Here is a 21,850-nt window from a genome sequence, read left to right as displayed (position 1 = left end):
GAAGGTTATATAAATCACATAAATGCATACATTTATTTACCTGTCCATGATATGTTCTTGTAATAAAATAATTGCCCTTATTACTTCATATTGGTCTCTTATTACACATGTAGGAATTCAGCATGTGCTTTCTTTGCAATGCAGTGTTAACAGGGTGGATTCATTGCACTTCAGGTCTGCAGTGCATTTACAACTTGATGCTGAGTATTGATATTCAGACTTAATGTCCAAGTGATTTAAAATTGTTAATAAGTATGGCAGTTCAGAACCATAACAAGAAAAATGTTTGCTGATACGGACTGGTAGGATGCTAGTAAAGAAATTTGCCACAAACAAGTTTCTCACTATAAAAAAAAATATCAACTAAATATCTGAAATAATTTGCATCTTGAGGCATACAATTTCATTCTTTCTGAATGTTTGTTGATGATTCAAAATATTGAAAAATTAAAATTTGTGAAAGTTACGACCAAATAAAAAAGGAATAAATATAAAATTTGGAATAATTAGGTTGTCATTAGGCACCACAGTCATGAAAAATAGTATCATTATTAGTCGCAAACTTATGCATCATCACACTTTTCTCAAATTTAACTAAAGAAATTGAAATGTGGAGATAAAGGGTTCAGCTGAATGTATGAATGGACATAGTCTATGCAACCTTTTGTTTACCACAAGTCTTTGGTATATTTAAAAGCTGGAATTTTATGTATATACAAACATTTAAGTCAGATTTAACTGCAAATAAGAAAGACCCTGCTCTGCCAGCACAAAATGCACCAGAAGATCAGGATTGATGTTATTTGTTCCAAAACCTAGAACATACTGGATAGACACAAATCTGCTGGTGCATTATGCATAACAGATCATGGTCTATGCAGTTAGCAACTGGAGCTGTCTTGTACACCAGTTAATGTGGCAGATTAAAAAGCCCAGCTTGTTCAAAAACCTGACCAAGCCAACAAAATTATTTACAATATGTACTAATTTACAAACTGAAAAAGCAAAGATCCTGATCTGCCATAGCACAAAGATCCAGCAGATCAGGGTCTATGTTTTTTCACACTGATTACTCCTAACAAACTGCACAGACCCAGACCTGCCTGTGCATTATATGCTGATAGATCTGGGTCTGTGCAGTTTGCAGTTGACCCAAGTATATATGGCTAATGACATGAATTGAATCAGGTCATCTACATATGCACAGAACGATGCATTTCAAACTTCATTTTCCTATAACCAATATGAACATGTAACTGTACTATAAAGGTTTTCACCTCAAAAATGTCAAGTGCAAAATATTTTTTGTATAAAATGCAAAATTTACAATACCATGAAAATGTAAGCATCTTATCATTACAGCTGAGTGAGAACAGACTTTCAGCCAGTGGGTCACAAGTTTGAACCACATTACTGTACTGACAGAATATCTAGAAACCCTTGAGTATGGTATCTTGCCTGGGCTAAACTTGTTCTTTCTATTGACTGGTAAACATTGCTAGCAGCTAATATCAAAATGTTGAAAATGTTAAAAAGTCCAAAAAGTACAAATACTTAAGGAAGAAAGCTAAATTTAATAGAATGACATGAAAATCTATGGTCATGAAAAACCCTTAAAAACGTGATTGTTCAATTTAATTGACAATTAGTTCTCCTGAAATGGATGTGGGTGTACATCCAAATGCACAGACAGACAACAGGATGGAACTAAATCAAAATACACCTGCTGCAAGTACATGGTGCATTAAAATGGTAAAACATAAATTGTTTGAAATAAATAAAACACAAGTATTGTTTAAATCTCTTTTAATCTGGAATGTAAGATGAAGTGATACTAATGAAATGAGAATATTTTGATATACAATAACAATATTTGTGTCATAAAGAAGTTTGCAGATCTGAAAATTATGTACAACAGCACCCAGTCAACAAAATGAACACATATGCACAGTTGCCCTGATAAAATATTAGGTTGTGTCATAATATTAATGTGCTGACCAATCAAATTCCTAATGTTTATTTATATCTTTTTCTCTTTAACTGGAGTTTCTGCTCATGGGACTCATACATAATGTTAAATTTTCATCACAAAAACACTAATACATCCAGTGAATGCTTCTTTCGAGTTTCTGGCTTGTAACAAGTCCCTTTCCCAGTCATTTAGCTGGCCCCACATCCCTCTTATGAATGATTTTGCATGTCCAAAATGGTTCTGAACTTTCCATGTCTTGTCCATTATCACGGCAATTCCTTGTGGGACCTGAAATGAAACACAAGATATCTTCACATTTTCAATTGCTGCTGTCAAATATCAAAAACATTCATTCTGTGGAAGAGTCCAAAACATATTTATTTTGTATTACCAACCTTCCCATAATCCCCTATGCATGACATAAGATAAAGTTACTAATAGACTGGAAAATTTGCCCAGAATATTGATCTTCATGCAATAACACAAGCTTCTGGACATTCTTCTTCATATTCTATGAAAGATCTTAAAGAAATACTTGACCTGCAAAATGTCCAACTTTTCCCATGGATCTGTATTGGAAGAACATTTATTTTTTTCTCTGCCAGATACACATTTTAAAAATCTGTATAAAATTAGCTCTGACTAAAGATTCCTGCTGCAAAGCAGGCAGACAGCAAGTCCCATATTAAAGTTACAATTCTGAATATTGAAGAGGCTCTCACAGGATTCTGTTTCATTATGACTCAATGTTTTGGTTAACATTCTGAAAAAGTAGAATTTGTGGGCTCAGATAAAATTTATTGTTATCTCAATAAAGAAAGCCTCAATCCCATTAAATATTTCTTCAAACAGGATGTATTATAGCAAAAGTGTTTTGAATATCAGATATTTAAAAAAATCAAAGTCTGTGTGCAATTTATAGCTATGTATATATTTTAAATTTATATGTTACCTGATTGACTATCTGAAGATCTGCACTTTGAGGGAAGTGGCAATCATCAATCCACATACCAGCATCTTTGCAAATAATCCCACTCTCAAAAGACCATTTTTGTTGTAAGTGTCTTGGTCCATAGTAGTGCAAGATTTACTTCCCCTACATTCCAAAGTTCCATTACAGGGAGATCATTCATGGCTGGGGGTTTTATGAGTTATCTCCCTCCAGTTATTCATATGCCAGAATCTGTTGGTCCAATACATGCATATTTCCAGCAGTATCAACATAAAAAATATCCTATAATTTTTCCATTATACACTGTAATGGCACATTAATTTAGTCCCAGTAGTTTATATTAAGTTCTATTGTGATTAATTTGTTATCTTTTTTAAAAACAGTTTTTACAAAATATCACAGACAAGGAAAAGAAATATGAACTTGATTTAATCACAGTAGTTCTTCGAGAGGTATCGTGTAGCTGCCGGATGTTGTTGTTGAGCAGTCATCATCATCCTGTGATTTTATTCTTCCTCGAAAAAGGAATGGTTCTTGATTGTAGCTTTGTGAAGGAGAAAAAGAACCATTCCAAGTAGTCCGTTGCCCCTGATGTTGTAATGAAATGTTATTTAAATCCATGTAACCGTTGTCTCCATCTCCAATATTGTATTCACCATGGAAAGAAGAATATTTTTTGTAAGTCCTGAAGGGCACAGGAGGAGGTAGCTCCTGCAGATTGTCAGAGTTGTCTGCCCTAAGTGAGACTGAGTTATTGGGTCTCTTGTTGACATGGCCATATAAATGCATATAGTCATAAACCTGAGGATCATCTGAAAAATATAGAAAATATTTCGTCACAGATGTATTAATTTATTTCTATTTTTTCCATAGATTGGTGGTTGTTGTATACAGAAAAAGTATAGATTATAAACTGTAAACATTTATAGTGCAGTTCTTGAGACATCAACGAGAAAACTTAATTGTTCAAATGTTGCGTGACCCGAGCTTTGATAATCTGGGCATTTATTTAGCCAGGTAATATTTAGAAAAAACTTTAACACTTAGGCTTAACTAGGGTATGGATGGATAAAAAGACAGGCATGCACTCAGACTCTAAAGTGATCACTATGTCTAGCAGTCCAAAGCCAACTAGACCAAAAATAAATTCATGTTCAAATTTTTTTTCTCCAAATTGCAATGTGTACATTAATAATCAAACTTGTCAAAGTTTGTTAAAAATGTACTAATACTAAATATTTCAATAAAACAAGGCACAGTTACAGACAAACATGTTATTCCACAGTGAAAAGAGCAAACATGTTATGCCAAGGTGAAGAGTAAACATGTTATGCCATAGTGGAAAGGGTTTTATTCCAAGGTGGAAAGAGTGAACACTCAAATCCATCTTAGCCACTTTTCTTTGACAGCTAAAATGCATTAAAATATGATTTAATGTTTACACTAAATTATTCATGGTAAACCAAGCCTTTTATGCTCCATCTTAAGGTAAGGAAATTTTAAATGAATGTTTTGCTATTTGGAACATACATACGTATTCACAATATGCCATTTTTACTTTGTCCCTCATCTTTTGTTCAAAAATGTGAAAAAAATACAGCATAATGTTTTATTGTAGTAAAGGAAAATTCCACCCTCTGAATAAAATAAAGGGAAAAGCCACATGTCTGATATAAAATTCTGACCTTTGGCTGGAATGTTCCCAGCCTACACTGATGCATATTAAGGATTTTATTAATTACAGCAATAAACAAGATAAAACTCATTAAATATACCAGAGTGAGATGTACTGGGAACATCCTCCTCACTTCCTCCACGTCCACTGTCACTGGTCACCGTCTCCCCAGACGACTCGCTATGGCTATCCTCCGGATGATGTTGAAGCTTTTGCAAGACAAATTGAAAATGATTACATAATCTCTCTGTTTCAAATCAGTTACTTATGTGCACAGGACATGGACTGTTTCATTACATTAATTTCATGTACTTGACATTTATATTTCTGCTTGATAAAATACCACAAGATCAGGGTCTATGATGTTCAGAATAACTTGTATAATATACACACAAAAAAGATTTGTGTTTTATAAAACATGTTTGCCCCCACTGCAGACCTAAAAGTGTAAGTGCAAAAGGTCTAAAAGCAGTCTTTAAAAAAAATGAAAACCTGCTGCAGTGGTCTCAAAATCTAATCAGGTCATTTATATATTTAATATAGATATACACACCAAATTTAATCTGTCTATACCAAGTGGCTTGTGCATGATCTAGTTAACAAGGTTTGTGTCCAAAAACTCAAAAACCCAAATTATTATAAAGGTGTAAACCAATTAGTATTACTGTAAAAAAATTATTTAATTACTAGATACTTAAATGGTGTCAAATTTTTATTTGTATATGTTAATTGGTTTATGTGAAAACTTGTTAACAAGCTTGATGAGATATACTGAGGGGAGATATGCCCAAAACAATATGCCCTACTGCAGCATAAATATTTTGAGTGCTTGATTCTAGGATAGGGTAGATAGGAATCTTGTCAATATGTCATCTATAAATGATCCTTGTTTATTTATATTGTGTTTACAAGACCATGTCTGCTATATACTTACAAACAAGCGATACAAGAAAAGTACCTGATGATAATACAGTACAGTGCTGGTCAGATCTAATGAGTTATTGCAAATCTAAAGCTTTCCCAACATTCAAAAAAGACATTTTTCACATGTTAGGGAAATGTCTAACTTTGGTAGAAGAAAAAAAAACAAGCAATGTGTCACCACGACACAGAGGTCTCCATCAAAATGATGCAACTGAAGCGAAGAGAGAAAAAGAGAGCCACTGAAAATGTGCATGTAAATGATAAAATTCAATATTACAAACATGGCCATATGACATTGAAATGTTGCAGGTACATGATAAAATCTTACATTACATATCTTCTTAATATAAAGGCAAAAACCAAATTTGGTTTCGTTCCAAGAAATTCTCAAATGTTTTTGCAGAGAAACTGAAGGTCTGGTTCAAAGTCAAACATGGACCAGAACTCCATAAGATTATTCCCCAAAACCGGGGCACATGTGTTCTTATTTAAAATCTTAAACCAAATTTGATCTCAATCCATGAAGTCCTTCAAAAGTGGAAATGAAATTTAAAGACAAAGTTCTAAGTAGAAAAATAACCATAACATTATAAAATTGTGCTGAAAAATGATAAAAATCACACTTGATCTTGGTCTTTTTAGGGAAAACCACTTAGAAAATATTCTACAGTTGCTAAAGAGAAAAAGACAGATGGACAAAGGGACATAACCTCATACAATTTTGCCAGAAAAATATGAAATATTTAACTTGAAGCTAAGCTTTGTACCAGATTTGATTTCAACCTATGATGTCCAAAACTATTTAGCACTGAAGGGCAAAGTTCCAAGTCAAATAAGGGACATAACCCCACACAAATTTGCTGGCCAAATGGTGAAAAACAAACTTAGCCTAGGTTGGAATCCATTAAAAAATTATCATGTGGACACTACATTTGCAAGATATTACAGGACGGGATGGACAGACATGGATAATACAATGTACCCTCTCCAGGGTTACCATGACAGCATAAAAATGTACAAGCTGATGCTATGTAATATTTTACAACAGTTCATAGCAGTGGAAAAAGGAAAGGAAAAAGAACCTACTTCTACTGCTACTACTTGAGGCAACAAGATTTGTAATTATTATTAGTCTTGCCTTTTTGGACAGAAATGCAAGACAAAATGAATGTGATGTCATCCAGCATTACCTGTTGAACTTGACTGTGTAACCACTGCTTGATTGGCTTCTCCATCACAGGCTTCTCATAGTGATCAGGACAGAGGATTGGAATCATGTTAGACCTCAGCTGAAATAAGGGATAAGTAGAAACAAATGCAGCAAAATCAGAAATCAGACTTTCCTAATATGTTATTGTGACATACAACAAGCAAGTGATTTGCTTCCTGTTCCTGTATTCTCAATGAAATAATGTGATTTCAGGTCCCAAGTTCTCAAAGCACAAAACTCAAAACTCCAAAAATTAAATCTGATTCCTAAGTCAAGTCCAACTACAAAGTGCACAGACCCAGATCCATGATGGCATAATGTACTGGCAGATCTGGGTCTTTGCAGTTTGTTAGAAGTGATTAGTAAAAGAGAACAAAATAGACCTTGATCTGCTGACAAATTATGCACTGGCAAATCTGGGTCTATGTTGTTTGTGGTTGGTCTTGTGAGTATATATGGTAGGTCAATGAAATTCTAAAGACTAGGAGAGTGAATTGAGTAAAAAAAATTCCTGAAAGTTCTAAGACTTTAACTTCATTTCAATTAAAGCTCCCAACTGTCACCTGAATCTAGTCTGAGCTTGAGTTGATACACAAAATATTCAAATGATGAGGGCCTGGACTCCAGCCTTCTTAGTGAATATACATGTCCTTTAAAAGTCATGTTGAAATCTTAATATATTTTGTGTAAGTAAACAATAAATCAATGACAAAATTAGAAATTTACTAAACATATGAAATGACATGATTAAAATAATCAATTCATGGTGTTGCAAATTTGAGGCTGGTGTTTTTTTTTCTGGAAATTTGCTGCTATGTAAACATTTGTGTACAGAAAGGTGGCATATTTTTTATTCCAAGAGGTTTACAGAAGAATGTATATAGTAAATTTATTATCAACTGTTTTCTATCACAGCCTTCCTGCTAAATGCTTCTATACCTCTTTCAATAAACATGAAAAGTTATAAATGACACAGAGAATTAAGAATGCGCTGCCAAAGCCTAAAGGCTAATGAAAAATAAATAATAAAACTGATCAAGCCATGCAAATAACAAATAAGATATTGAGTTATGAAGCAACACAGCAATTAAATTTGGCATTCATGACAGCAAATAGATAGCGTAAGCAATTTCAAGTTTAGCAGAAAAACATCCTCATGAACAAAATAATTTAAGGATTATATTGGCACTAATGTACAATTGTCAAGGCAAATTTGTGCAGATGTAATGCAAATACTAACACTGCAAACTGATGTATCTTTACAATAGCACTCAATGTGGGTCACAGTAATACAGCTTTTGTTTGAAGATATAGTCATCCTGGGATGCAAAGAGTCAAGGTCAAGGTTGCACTAATTATAGTGGCATTTTCTGGGGAATGGACTTACAGGTCATTGTTGGAAAACATTTCCATGCCCAGATGAAACACTTTTAAAATATGCCATGAAAATGTACTGTACACCATCATAATGTATGTCATTGATATGTCAAGTCTAACTACAAACCGCACTGACTCAGGTCTGCCACAATGTGCCAGAAGATCTGGGTCTGTGCAGTTTGTTAGAAGAGTAATCAGGAGAACAAACAATGTAAACCTTGATCTGTATTATGTGATGGTAGATGAGGGTCTATTTTGCTTGCAGTGAGACTTGATTTTATATGTATATCACATGCAGCATATTTGCAACAAAATACCTGCAGAAAAGATTGATCATCCACATGTATTAATGTGTACTATAATTTTCACTAGATTGTTGTTGTTTTTTTAATTCTGAAGTTGCTGTAGTGCTCAAAGAAATTGTGGTTTACAGTATCTTGCACCATAAAGCAAATTTACACAAGAGCTTTTGAAACATTAATTATTTTCTATGTATAGTGAAACCTGTTTATAACAGACATTTAAGGGCACAGAACAATTCATCCTTGATTCAATTGTCTTTTTGAATGAGATTAAATCAATCATAAATAAAAGAAATGGAAGGAAGGGGGAATTCTCATTTACAAGCAGCTAACTTTTCTAGGAGAATGAAACACTCAGAAATTTACAAGGACCAAGAAATCCTGTCCAGCAGTTAGATTGATCATTTTGAAAGCAATAGAGCAAATGTACAATATAAAAAACCTAGATCAGACCAGATTCCTCCAATTAGTTAAGCATTGACAAGTCATGTCAAGTTATATCTTTCAAACTGATGAATTACTGTTAAGAAAGTCTATACATTGAGGTCAAACTTGTAATTATTGATTAGGCCAACAAAAAAATATGTTTCCGGTTGACCGACCATTCCTGTTTCTCTCTGCCAACCATAGCACTTTTTCCCCATGGTAAAAAAAATCACAAATCACTAAAAATATATATTATTTTTGTTTAAAAAACGGACTTGCCTACCCTAATTTAAAAACCAGTGCAATTCGAAACAATTTTTATTGTTTGGCCTTAGCTTTACTGATGTCAAATCTGGACTGACACTATGTGAGATATGCGTACAAAGAGAGAGATTAGTATTTCCTCTGTTACATGTTACTTACAAGAATGCATCTCAACTTCAATTACCTGCAAAATTAGCAGATGTTATCATCAGCGGTATATGACCAAAATATGTGTTGATGAAATGTATATTACAGTAAACCCCCAATTTATGAATGTGTTCCTGAGAAACCTATAGCATTTTGAATTTGTTCGACTAGTGGTTATTTTTCCCATTTCTTACCCACTACATTTAAGACATTGAAGGTACTACAATAAAAAATTTCAATAAATATATTTTTGATGTTACAAAAAATTTGGATATTTATTCAGTTACATTTTAACACTTGCATATAAAATTACAAAATGGACAATCTTCAACCCATCCACCTGTTTGGGAACCCTTCATCCATGTTAATGTATATATGCAAATAGTTCATGCCTAGGTGTGTATTGTTTTGCTTTTGTCTTCATATTAATTCACATAAACACAAGACCTGGATAAATAAAAAATGCATAAATTGGGACTTCAATGTACCTGCAAATTTAACTGATGTTACCAATGGTGAAGAAGCAAAATATGTGTCATTTCTTTTGTAAACATTTCAGTTGTAATGTTGGTGGTAATTTTCTTTTATACTGATTTTCAAAGCTGAAGCATAAAATATTTTAATTTTGAAATTTTATCAAGCATAGTGGAGTGCATTTTCTATGAAATTCTGTTTTTGTGTACCCCCATTGTTACTAATTCTGAGCTGTAGTTTAGTCACTTCCGATTTCTGTTTCTGAGCTGTTATGTATTAGCTTGATTGTTATGACCATTTGTTATAAGTTTGTATTATCTACCATCCAACTTAAAAATATAAAGTTTATTTAAAATGTATTACTTTTTGGACACTCAAATGACTATGATTGAAAATTAAAAACAGTCTCTGGGCACTTATGTGGGCACAAGAATTTCAAAACAGTTGCAAACATTTTGTCCTGCAAAATAGGGACAAGTTACATTACAAAATATATGTGTGTTTTGGATTTTTAACGTAGCTTTTAAAAAAATTCAGTAGTATCACATACAAGGTCTACAGTGTGGCATTTTATAGTGATATCCTGCACTAAGGCATCATGCTGCAGATATGAAGCAATTGGCATCCCACCCAGTCACATCATCCTGACCAGTCCTAACACTAACCTCTTAATGCTGAGCACCTAGTGAGGCAGCTGTTAGTACCATTTTTATAAATCTTTGGTATGACTCAGCTGGGATTTGAACCCATGACCTCCCATATCCCAGGCAGACACTCTAACCTGACTAGGCCACTAGAACAGTTACAAAATATGCAGTAAATGGATTGCACAAAGGAATTTCCCATCCATGACTTGGACTCCAATTCAACATTATTCATATAACCCATTTGTTACCAGGATATCCTTTCATAATAACATTTATTACCTAAAGTTGTTCCTTTCAAACTACTGAATCTTCTCACTATAAAAAAGGCACTGTCAAATCAGGGTCTATGTTGTTTGTTCCAATAACTACCTCCAAAAAACTGCATGGACCCATATCTGACTACATCTTGTGCACTGTCCGATCTGGGTCTATGCAGTTTGCAATCATGTACCTATTTTAACCAATTTGTCCAAGAATAATGTACTTTAATACAATTTTGAATCCTTTCTATTCATGATTTGTTTCCATCAGTTTCAGATATTTCTGGTACTAAAGTTTAATCAAGGCATTTATGGTACATTCATTTAATTCATTTTTGATGATATTTTTGGACCTGCATGTGTCCTAGTGATGCAAGGTACTTGCAAAATCTGCATCAGCAACACAAAATATGCAAGAAATGAACACAAAATCTGCATTCATGCAAACACTGGATAAATTATCATAATTATAATAAATTGTTCTTGCATGACTTATAAAAGGGAACTTTCTGTGAACTAACATGAAGCAAATATTCTCCAAGTAAGTTTTCTTCTATTTAAAAGGAGCCAAAGAAAATGCCTGAACAGTGACATTAAATCATCTTTTTCTATAGTTATTACAAGCATGTCATGGTACCCATTCTAACTCAATCCAACTATGTGTACCCCCCCCCACCACATACGACTTGCAAAAACTTTAACATGGATGCTGCCAACAACATGACTGCTGGAAAAGAAATATCTAAGAAAGCGAAACAATTTTATATCACTATCTTTGCAAAAACAAACTGGAAATATATGATTTTTAAATGGAAAATGTACCTTATCGTCGATCTGGATGCTGCTAAAGTTGGACATATTGGCCACACGTTGTTCTGATGGGTAACTGTCAAGGGAATTATCCAGTGAAAAGCTGACCTCTTTCTTTTTTGGGACTGTCTCCTTTTGCCTGATGCCATTGCTGGTTGGTTCCTCTTCAACGGAGGTATAATGATCTGAGGATGAATTCTGAAAGCCATACTGTAAGTCTGAAGATGCACTATTATTTTGTCTTATTATTTTCTTCTTTCTATCCATGGTCTTGAGGAAGAAAATGACACCTATAATAGCTGCAGACACTGCCACTGTTAATATAACAACAACGACAGAGATAGTAATATACTTAGTTTCCCCTTCAACTGCTGATGCTGAGGCTGATGCCGTGACGTTGTTGTAAAGGAGATCCAAGTACAAAATGGCAGTGGAAACCCTGGGTGGACTTCCTTGGTCTTTTACCATTATTAACAATTCCAAATGTACATTTGCATGAACTTCAACAATTTTGGAGAAGGATAAATTGCCTGAATATTTATCCATTCCTATAATGCCTAGCTGATCTCCACTGATTATTGAATACACCAGTGTTTTATTTTCTCCCTCATCCTCATCATAGGCGATTACTCGTTCAAAAACAGTTTTGACATCTTGTGGATAAAATATGGATGCGTAATTGTGTGTGCTATTTGGAAATGTAAAGAAAGGACTGTGGTCATTATCGTCAGTAACCATAACCACCACTTTAGCAGTTGTGCTAAGTGCAGGTGTTCCTAAATCTGTTACAGCTGCAACAAAATCATATCTGTCTCTTTCCTCACGATCAAGTTCCATATTGGTTAGAATTGTTCCATTTCCAAAAACAATAAATGGGAATTGCGAAAATTGGGATCTAACGGAAAAGATAAAGTTAGCATTTTTTCCCTCATCAGCATCTGATGCTTCCAATTGACCAATGTTTACCCCAGCTGGTAAGTTTTCCATAACCTTAAATACGAACATAGACATGGAAAACACTGGGGCATTATCATTGATGTCCTTGACCTTGATGGTTACTATGGCAGTACCAGTCAAGGCAGGAATACCCATATCAGTGGCCAAAACTGTAACATTAACTGTAGGTGTGACCTCACGATCAAATGAATACAAAATCTGAATGACACCAGTGTTAATGGTGACGCTGAATTTATCTTTGTTTTCACCATCCAATCGGTACTGCACAATGGCATTGTTTCCAATATCTCTGTCACTTGCCGAAACTTGCAAAATTTTCTCCCCTGGTTGATTCCCTTCAGTGACTTCAGCAGTGTACACAGTTTGCTCAAATTTGGGTGCATTATCATTTGCATCAGTCACACGCACCAGAAAATTCACCGATGAAGTAAGTGGAGGCTGACCTTTATCTGTGCAAGATACTGAAATGTTATATAGATCCTTAACTTCACGATCCAACGGTGATTTTACAACCACTTTATATCCCTGATTTCCCAAACCCTTGACATCAAATTCATTGCTGGAAATGCTGCATGTGACTATGCCATTGTCACCAAGGTCTCCATCCACAACACTTATGTATGCAATGAATGACTGAAGTGAAGCTGCCTCGTTGACATATACAAAGCCAATATTCCCCTGATCGATGAAACTTACATTAACAATTGGTGGGTTATTACCAGCATCCTGTACGAAAACAAAAATAATCGCCTGCGTGACCTGTCGTGGTTGACCTTGATCCTCAGCCTCTACAGTAAACTGATATGTTTGCTTTCTGTTGTACTGCAATGATTCCTTCACTGACACCTCCCCTGTTACTGAATTCACAAAGAATAGGTTTTTAATTAGGTCCACTCCTGGCTGTTGGTCTTTGATTTTGTAAAGGACTTTCCCATTATCACCTGCATCTGGATCCACAGCTGATAGAATTAAGATTATTGAGCTAGTTGGGATCTTCTCACTGACTGTTACATTGTATGTATCCCAGTTGAATTTTGGCCGATTGTCATTCAAGTCAGTCACTTCAATGGTCACCAAAAGAGTTCCAGATTTAGGTGGGTTGCCACCATCTCTTGCTTCTACTATAATTTGATATGAAGATATGGTTTCACGATCTAAATAACGCATAACAATTATACTGATGATAAATGAACCATCTACCCCTCTTTCAACCTTAAGTCCAAAGGTGTCATTTTCTGGGAAAATCGTGTAACTTTGGATTCCATTTTTACCACCAGTGTCTAGATCAATAGCACTGTCAATTTGGAAAGAGGAATTGATGGACACACCTTCTGAAATCTGTAAGGAAACCGTGTCGTTTAAAAAATAGGGTGCATTATCATTAATGTCCTCAATTCTTACAACTACAGTAATGATGTCAAAAAATGTAACTGATTTTACAACGACTTTTAGCTCCAGTTCACAGATAGATAAATATTCACAAACTGTCTCCCTGTCAATTTTAACAGCAGTATAAAGATTTCCTGTTACATCATTGATGCTGAACATTGACTGATATTTCGATAAAGGCGTAAGAAATGTATATCGCAGGTTTGGTATTTCCAACACTGAAACATTGAGATATGGCAGGCTTTTCATGGATATATTACCAACCAAGTAAATAGGTGGTTGTTCTTCAGTGAGGTTAAATCTCACTTCTACATTTGCTATGACAGTGGTCAACAGGGATGTCCACACCATGAGGAAAAGGGGAAATAAACTCTGAGCCATCTTCCAATCTCATAGGCAATGCAGCATCCTCGTTTATGACTCACTTAAAAGGAAAGAAAAATTAATGAGCACAAACAATGAAAGCGAAATGGCATATTAAGTTGATCAGGACATAGGCAGAGTGAAAAGGGATATTCAGTAGTTCAGAACACAGGGTTAAATTGGGTATTCAGTAGTTCAGAACACAGGGTTAAATTGGGTATTCAGTAGTTCAGAACACAGGGTTAAATTGGGTATTCAGCAGGTCAGAACACAGGGTTAAATTGGGTATTCAGTTGATCAGAACACAGGGTTAAATTGGGTATTCAGCAGGTCAGAACACAGGGTTAAACTGGGTATTCAGTTGATCAGAACAGGGTTAAATTGGGTATTCAGTTGATCAGAGCACATTGTTAAATGGGGTATTCAGCTGATCAGAACACAAGAGTTAAATGGAATACTGAGTTGATCAGAACAGAGTTAAATGGAATACTGAGTTGATCTGAATGCAGGGTTATATGGGATATTGAGTTGATCAGAACACAGGGTTAAATGGAATATTCAATTACTCAGATCAAGTTTGGTAAACACTCTAAACCAAATTTCTTTACATTTTAGCAACTCTTTAATATAAGCATTTTAGTAACATAAAATTTAAGGTGAATAACCAAGCTGTAAAACAATACCTCTTTAAACATGATGGTTTTACAATATATAAACAAAGCAATATGCATTCACATAAATAAATAAAAAGTTTTAATATTTTTTATTCCAGCAAAAGGGGATCTATAATTATCAGAACCTGACCACTTAAATTTCCCCTAGATTTGTATGACCTTTTCCTCGTGTGAATGATTGAAGGAATAATGTATTGGCAGATCAGGATCTATGTTGTTTGTTCATCTGATTACTCCTAACAAATTGCAGACCCAGATCTGCAGACACATCATACAATAACAGATCCTAAGTCTGGGCAGTTTTGTAGTTGGACTAGACTTACTAGCCAGTATGTATGGTACCTGTCATTTAAGCTACATTTCATTGCAAACAACAAAAAACTTAGGTAATGTTATGAAGGATTTTTTAGTCATATGACAAATGGTGAAAATATTTTGAATAAAGGTATGCCAGCATATTGACAAAAAATGGGGAATCTGAAAAAGGACCTAAAATACTGGGCAGATGATTTGGCATTTAAATACAGTTTTCCAGTACATGCATTTGTATCACACTGTCAAAAAATCTCCCATGGGTCAATCAACTATACACAGTCAACTCATTATTAACACAAGGGGTGGCAAGTAAAGTGGAGAGAACATGTGTTCTCATTTTCTACTTATTTGTTTAATATGATCAGTACTCAACCTAAAACCTGGTCTACCTCCAAAGTGTAAAGGACCCAATCCTTACATCTCTATGACTTGGTGAAATGAGTTTCATTTACAAAATTCTTTTTCACCATGTGTAAATATTATTTTGAAGAAAAAAAATATTCTTCTAATAGAGAAGCTAGCCAAACTGACAATAAATGGATACATTTAGACAGTAAGCAAGCCCTTGATTTAGTTCAAAATCAGTTTGGGGAAGGAATTACAATGATATAGCCTTATCATGCTTGTGCTGACATAAAGCACTCCCTCACTCTAAGGCTTTCATTATAACACAGTCTCATTATAAGAGCAATGTACCTTGTATAGATATTTCCTGCCATACATATCATCCAAATATTAGAGAGAAACAAATATTACTTACTATAAATTCAGTTAAAAGGATGCTCCTAAAAAGTATGAATTTCGACACCTGAACCATCTTGCTTGGTTGTGCAGATTAAATCGGAAACAAGAGAAAGTAACAAAATCAAAACCCTCCTCTTATCACACTGATGTACTTTAAAAACTCGTCCTTATTTATTGTGGAATTACAAAGACAAATAGACAACACCGTGGTTAGTGCTTTTACAGATAAAATATTTGTTTACAGGTGTGAAAGTTATAAAAACTGTGCTCACCCAGCTCAAAGCACAACAAAATTTCAGAATTTTGTTTGCCAAGGGCTCAACCTTCTTCTGTAGGATTTCAATGTGGAGAGTTATCAAATTCCACAAGCTTGTTCAACAAAGATGGGATCAGTTTTCATCGTAGCCATTGCCCTATGAAAGGAGCACAACGGAAATATTTTAACCACAGGATGTAAAGATAAGGCATGTCTGAATGTTGCATAGATCATCCTCATGATTACAGGGAGCTAGCATTAGTGGCTAATCGACCAAATAAATCTGACAAGATAATGACCTTCCAATTAGCCTATGCGTAAAACAAAAATTAATTACTTTGGGTAATAGTCAGCAAACTGATATTGGTCTGTGAGTGCAGTTCTATTGATTAGATAGATATCTGGTCCAAAAATATTAGGACATTCAATTATTTTGAAATGCACAATTATCAAATTGCCATCCAATACAAATTAACTACTCCATTTGGTTATCAGCTACTTTTGGATTTGCTTATTAATTTGGGGAGATAAATTTACCCAAATACTCAACTTCCATGACATAATTATATTGGGTTGGATGAATTATCCAAATGCATCCACATATACACAACTGCACCCAAATATATCACAACCAACAAACATAACTGACAGTTCTCAGGATGTCACTCAAAAAATAGCCTGTAGTGCCACCACATTTTATTAAACATTTTTACCACAGTTATCTCAAAGAAATATCCTGTTTTGATGCAATATACTACTCATTATGTTTGTTTTGTGTGTTTATTGTCATTTTTCTGATCCCTGTAGTTTATACATGACTGCCAGCATATTTTGGTGGAGAAGGAACCTGGGAGAACCCCAGATAGAACCAACAACCAATGGAAAGCTACTGGCAAGCTTTCTCATATACCTACATGTGCCTAGCTGAGACTCAAACCCACATGGACATAAGTGAGATGTGTGAGTAAACTATTAGGGCATGGGATAAATTACATGTAATTGTAATTTACTGTAATAGATTACAGTGTGAGCTGTAATGATAATCATAACATAGATCACAGAAGTCATAATCATTCTTCATCAGCAGTGTAATTGCATAATGGAATAATGATTACAATGTAATTGCATAGTGGAATAATGATTACAATGTAATTGCATAGTGGAATAATGATTACAATGTAATTGTATATTGCAATAATGATTACAATGTAATTGCATATTGCAATAATGATTACAATATAATTGCATAGTGGAATCATAATTACAATGTAACTGCATAGTGGAATCATGATTACAATGTAACTGCATAGTGGAATCATGATTACAATGTAATTGCATAGTGGAATCATGAGTACAATGTAACTGCATAGTGGAATCATGATTACAATGTAATTGTATAGTGTAATCATGATTACAATGTAACTGCATAGTGGAATCATGATTACAATGTAATTGCATAGTGGAATCATGATCACAATGTAATCACATGGTGGAATCAAGATTACAAATGATTACAAGCCAATAAATCACTAATTATCTTCTTAATAACTGTAAACGTTTACATGAATAAATGACCATCAATAATTACAATAAGGAGAGGGTAATTTTAGGTGGCCAATATACAAGTTAATTTTTCTAAACATACACTGTATCTTATAACTTTTGGTGACCATTTGTTAATTCAAAAATTCATGTTCAACTCTTACAATGTATGATATCTTCCTAGAATAAAAAAAAGATAAGCAAATACAAAGCAATTGTAATTATGATCGTCCCTACATAACTGTAATCATAATCATCCCTACATAATTGTAATCATAATCATCCCTACATAATTGTAATCATAATCATCCCTACATAATTGTAATCATGATCATCCCTACATAATTGTAATCATGATCATCCCTACATAATTGTAATCATGATCATCCCTACATAATTGTAATCATGATCATCCCTACATAATTGTAATTATGATCATCCCTACATAATTGTAATTATGATCATCCCTATATAATCATAATCATCCCTACATAATTGTAATTATGATCATCCCTACATAATTGTAATTATGATCATCCCTACATAATCATCCCAACATAATTCTAATTATGATCATCCCTACAAAATTGTAATCATGGTCATCCTACATAATTGTATTCATAATCATCCCTACATAATTGTAATCATGATCATCCCTACATAATTGTAATCATGATCATCCTACATAATTGTAATCATAATCATCCTACATAATTGTAATCATAATCATCCCTACATAATTGTAATCATAATCATCCCTACATAATTGTAATCATAATCATCCCTACATAATTGTAATCATAATCATCCTACATAATTATAATCATAATCATCCTACATAATTGTAATCATAATCATCCCTACATAATTGTAATCATGATCATCCTACATAATTGTATTCATGATCATCCCTACATAATTGTATTCATAATCATCCCTACATAATTGTATTCATAATCATCCCTACATAATTATAATCATAATCATCCTACATAATTGTAATCATAATCATCCTACATAATTGTAATCATAATCATCCTACATAATTGTAATCATAATCATCCCTACATAATTGTAATCATAATCATCCCTACATAATTGTAATCATAATCATCCCTACATAATTGTAATCATAATCATCCTACATAATTATAATCATAATCATCCTACATAATTGTAATCATAATCATCCCTACATAATTGTAATCATGATCATCCTACATAATTGTATTCATGATCATCCCTACATAATTGTATTCATAATCATCCCTACATAATTATAATCATAATCATCCTACATAATTGTAATCATAATCATCCCTACATAATTGTAATCATAATCATCCTACATAATTGTATTCATAATCATCCCTACATAATTATAATCATAATCATCCTACATAATTGTAATCATAATCATCCCTACATAATTGTAATCATGATCATCCTACATAATTGTATTCATGATCATCCCTACATAATTGTAATCATGATCATCCCTACATAATTGTAATCATAATCATCCTACATAATTGTATTCATGATCATCCCTACATAATTGTAATGATGATCATCCTACATAATTGTAATTATGATCATCCCTACATAATTGTAATTATGATCATCCCTACATAATTGTAATCATGATCATCCCTACATAATTGTAATCATGATCATCCCAACATAATTGTAATCATAATCATCCTACATAATTGTAATCATGATCATCCCTACATAATTGTAATCATGATCATCCCTACATAATTGTAATCATGATCATCCCTACATAATTGTAATCATAATCATCCTACATAATTGTATTCATGATCATCCCTACATAATTGTAATGATGATCATCCTACATAACTGTAATTATGATCATCCCTACATAATTGTAATTATGATCATCCCTACATAATTGTAATCATGATCATCCCTACATAATTGTAATCATGATCATCCCAACATAATTGTAATCATAATCATCCTACATAATTGTAATCATGATCATCCCTACATAATTGTAATCATGATCATCCCTACATAATTGTAATCATGATCATCCCTACATAACAGTAATCATGATCATCCCTACATAATTGTAATCATGATCATCCTACATAATTGTAATGATGATCATCCCTACATAATTGTAATTATGATCATCCCTACATAATTGTAATCATGATCATCCCTACATAATTGTAATCATAATCATCCTACATAATTGTAATTATGATCATCCCTACATAATTGTAATCATAATCATCCTACATAATTGTAATCATAATCATCCCTACATAATTGTAATCATGATCATCCCTACATAATTGTAATCATGATCATCCTACATAATTGTAATGATGATCATCCCTACATAATTGTAATTATGATCATCCCTACATAATTGTAATCATGATCATCCCTAGCAGCAGAGGGGGCGAATCGGACATTTTGTCCAATCGTTATTTTGCTTAATTAATACTTTCTGCACTCAACGATCTAGTGTCGTCAGCGCCTGGTAAAAAAAAAACGACGACGGTCCATCCTACACGATGGTGACGTCATTTGGTTTAATTAACACCTTCTGCGCGCCGATCCCCAGTGTCGTCAGCGTCCGGTAAGCACATCGACGACCGCGTCGATGTCATCGCCCCCTCTGCTGCTAAGTGGTTATTTACAATGAAAATTATTTACAACTAACCGAATATTTGGTCAAGTCCGATACGATATCGTGTCCGAGGATCATGTAAATTTATCGTTATGAATCCATGTGGGGTCGACTGAGCATGACTAAAAAAGTTTCGAAAACCATTAAAGTCCATGTCACCGCCACACCAAGTTTGCCAGATATTTCGTAGCGTGTGTGTATCAACGCCGTTGAATACAGCAAGAATATTGCAGTTATCTCTGATTACTTTTGGAATCTGAGTGTATCGTTGAGTGACATATATCACGTCAGTGTTTTTATGCCTGCCTCTGGAAAATATCCTAGCTGGGTTCTTTTGATTGTCTAACATAACATCATCGTACACGACTAGATTGTTAACGTCGCCATCAATATCATCAATACCCGGTGCATCATTGATATCCGTAATAAACTCAATAACATTCTTTTTAGCGATCGCTGATGCATTCTCGTTGAAATCTTTCAACACCTCGTAGCATCGTTGATCATCTACGCTAGGAGCAACCAAATACAACTTATCCCACTTCATCCATCTCATTATTAAATTGAGTAACAATTGCGTCTTGCCGGATCCAGATGGTCCGATGATAATCATCCGGATCGAGTTTGGTAACGCTGCAACATGCTTAACTGGTTCTCTTGTTTTAGTCGCCGAAAAATCAATTATATTCATATCTCTATACATAAATTATGGATCTATATTGTGTGAAGTGTAGAGTGCGTACTGGCACAAATGATATGACAACCGTTACGACAAGAAATAACAGATCGGCGCTTACTGGTAAGTGTGTACAATGCGGTACAAAGAAATTTAGATTTATTTCTATTAGACCCGGAGATGTTTTAAAAAAAAGCGAGGAGGTGACATCGCAGCCAAATTGGCAAAACTCCCCGGAACACCGTGGGCAAAGTATCCAGGAGAAAAACACCTCCCAGGATATAACTACTGTGGCCCCGGAACACGATTAGATATTAGACTCGATGATCAAAATCAGCCCAAACCCGGTGAGTATCCAATAAACGCTATCGATAAGGCGTGTCATGCTCATGATGTTGCTTACAAAAGTAGCGATCTGCAACAGCGTCATATCGCGGATGTAAAATTAATTCACGCGCTAAATGCTATTCCTGATAAATCCGTCAAAGAAAAATTGGCCTCATGGTTGGTAAAATCGGCTATGAAAGGTAAATTAATGATTGGCGCTGGTAATTAATAACAATCATCCAAGAAAAACGATGGATTCCATCTATTATTCTCCGAGAGGATACTGGAAGGGGAAGGCCGCAATTGGTAAGCTTGCAAGCGCTGCAAAGGTAACAAAGACCACTGCGGCTAATTGGTTATCCAAACAGGCTATATGGCAAATCTATCTACCACCGCCTAAACAAATCAACTTCTCGCGCTTTGATGTCAGCGTACCTAATGAAGTTCATCAGGCTGATATACTATTTCTGCCGCATGACAACGGTTACAAATACGC

At 34.2% G+C, this 21,850-nt stretch overlaps 1 protein-coding gene across 5 annotated transcripts in view; it reads right to left on the bottom strand.

Moving 5' to 3' along the window:
* Window positions 1-1,789: 1,789 nt before the first annotated feature.
* LOC149796906 (protocadherin-11 X-linked-like) overlaps window positions 1,790-21,850 on the bottom strand; it is a 109,074-nt gene continuing 89,013 nt past the window's right edge. For 2 of the 5 annotated variants that reach the window (XM_089961578.1, XM_089961581.1), the window contains 5 exons: window positions 11,453-14,210; window positions 6,714-6,812; window positions 4,700-4,808; window positions 2,925-3,736; window positions 1,790-2,260 (listed from right to left, as the gene is read on the bottom strand). In XM_089961578.1, coding sequence (XP_089817704.1) covers window positions 3,357-3,736; window positions 4,700-4,808; window positions 6,714-6,812; window positions 11,453-14,167 — 3,303 coding nt within the window. In that variant the 5' untranslated portion in view covers window positions 14,168-14,210 and the 3' untranslated portion in view covers window positions 1,790-2,260; window positions 2,925-3,356. Of the gene's footprint in view, window positions 2,261-2,924; window positions 3,737-4,699; window positions 4,809-6,713; window positions 6,813-9,261; window positions 9,287-11,452; window positions 14,211-15,898; window positions 15,980-16,154; window positions 16,296-21,850 lie in introns of those variants that run through there. The other 3 variants (XM_089961580.1, XM_089961582.1, XM_089961583.1) reach the window with 3 other exon arrangements.

Source organism: Sinohyriopsis cumingii, chromosome 6 (genome assembly GCF_028554795.1).
Source record: "Sinohyriopsis cumingii isolate HCF-2022 chromosome 6, ASM2855479v2, whole genome shotgun sequence".
Classification (NCBI taxonomy): domain Eukaryota; kingdom Metazoa; phylum Mollusca; class Bivalvia; order Unionida; family Unionidae; genus Sinohyriopsis; species Sinohyriopsis cumingii.
Note: the sequence above shows the minus strand (reverse complement) of the source record. Positions and strands in the feature narration are given on the sequence as shown.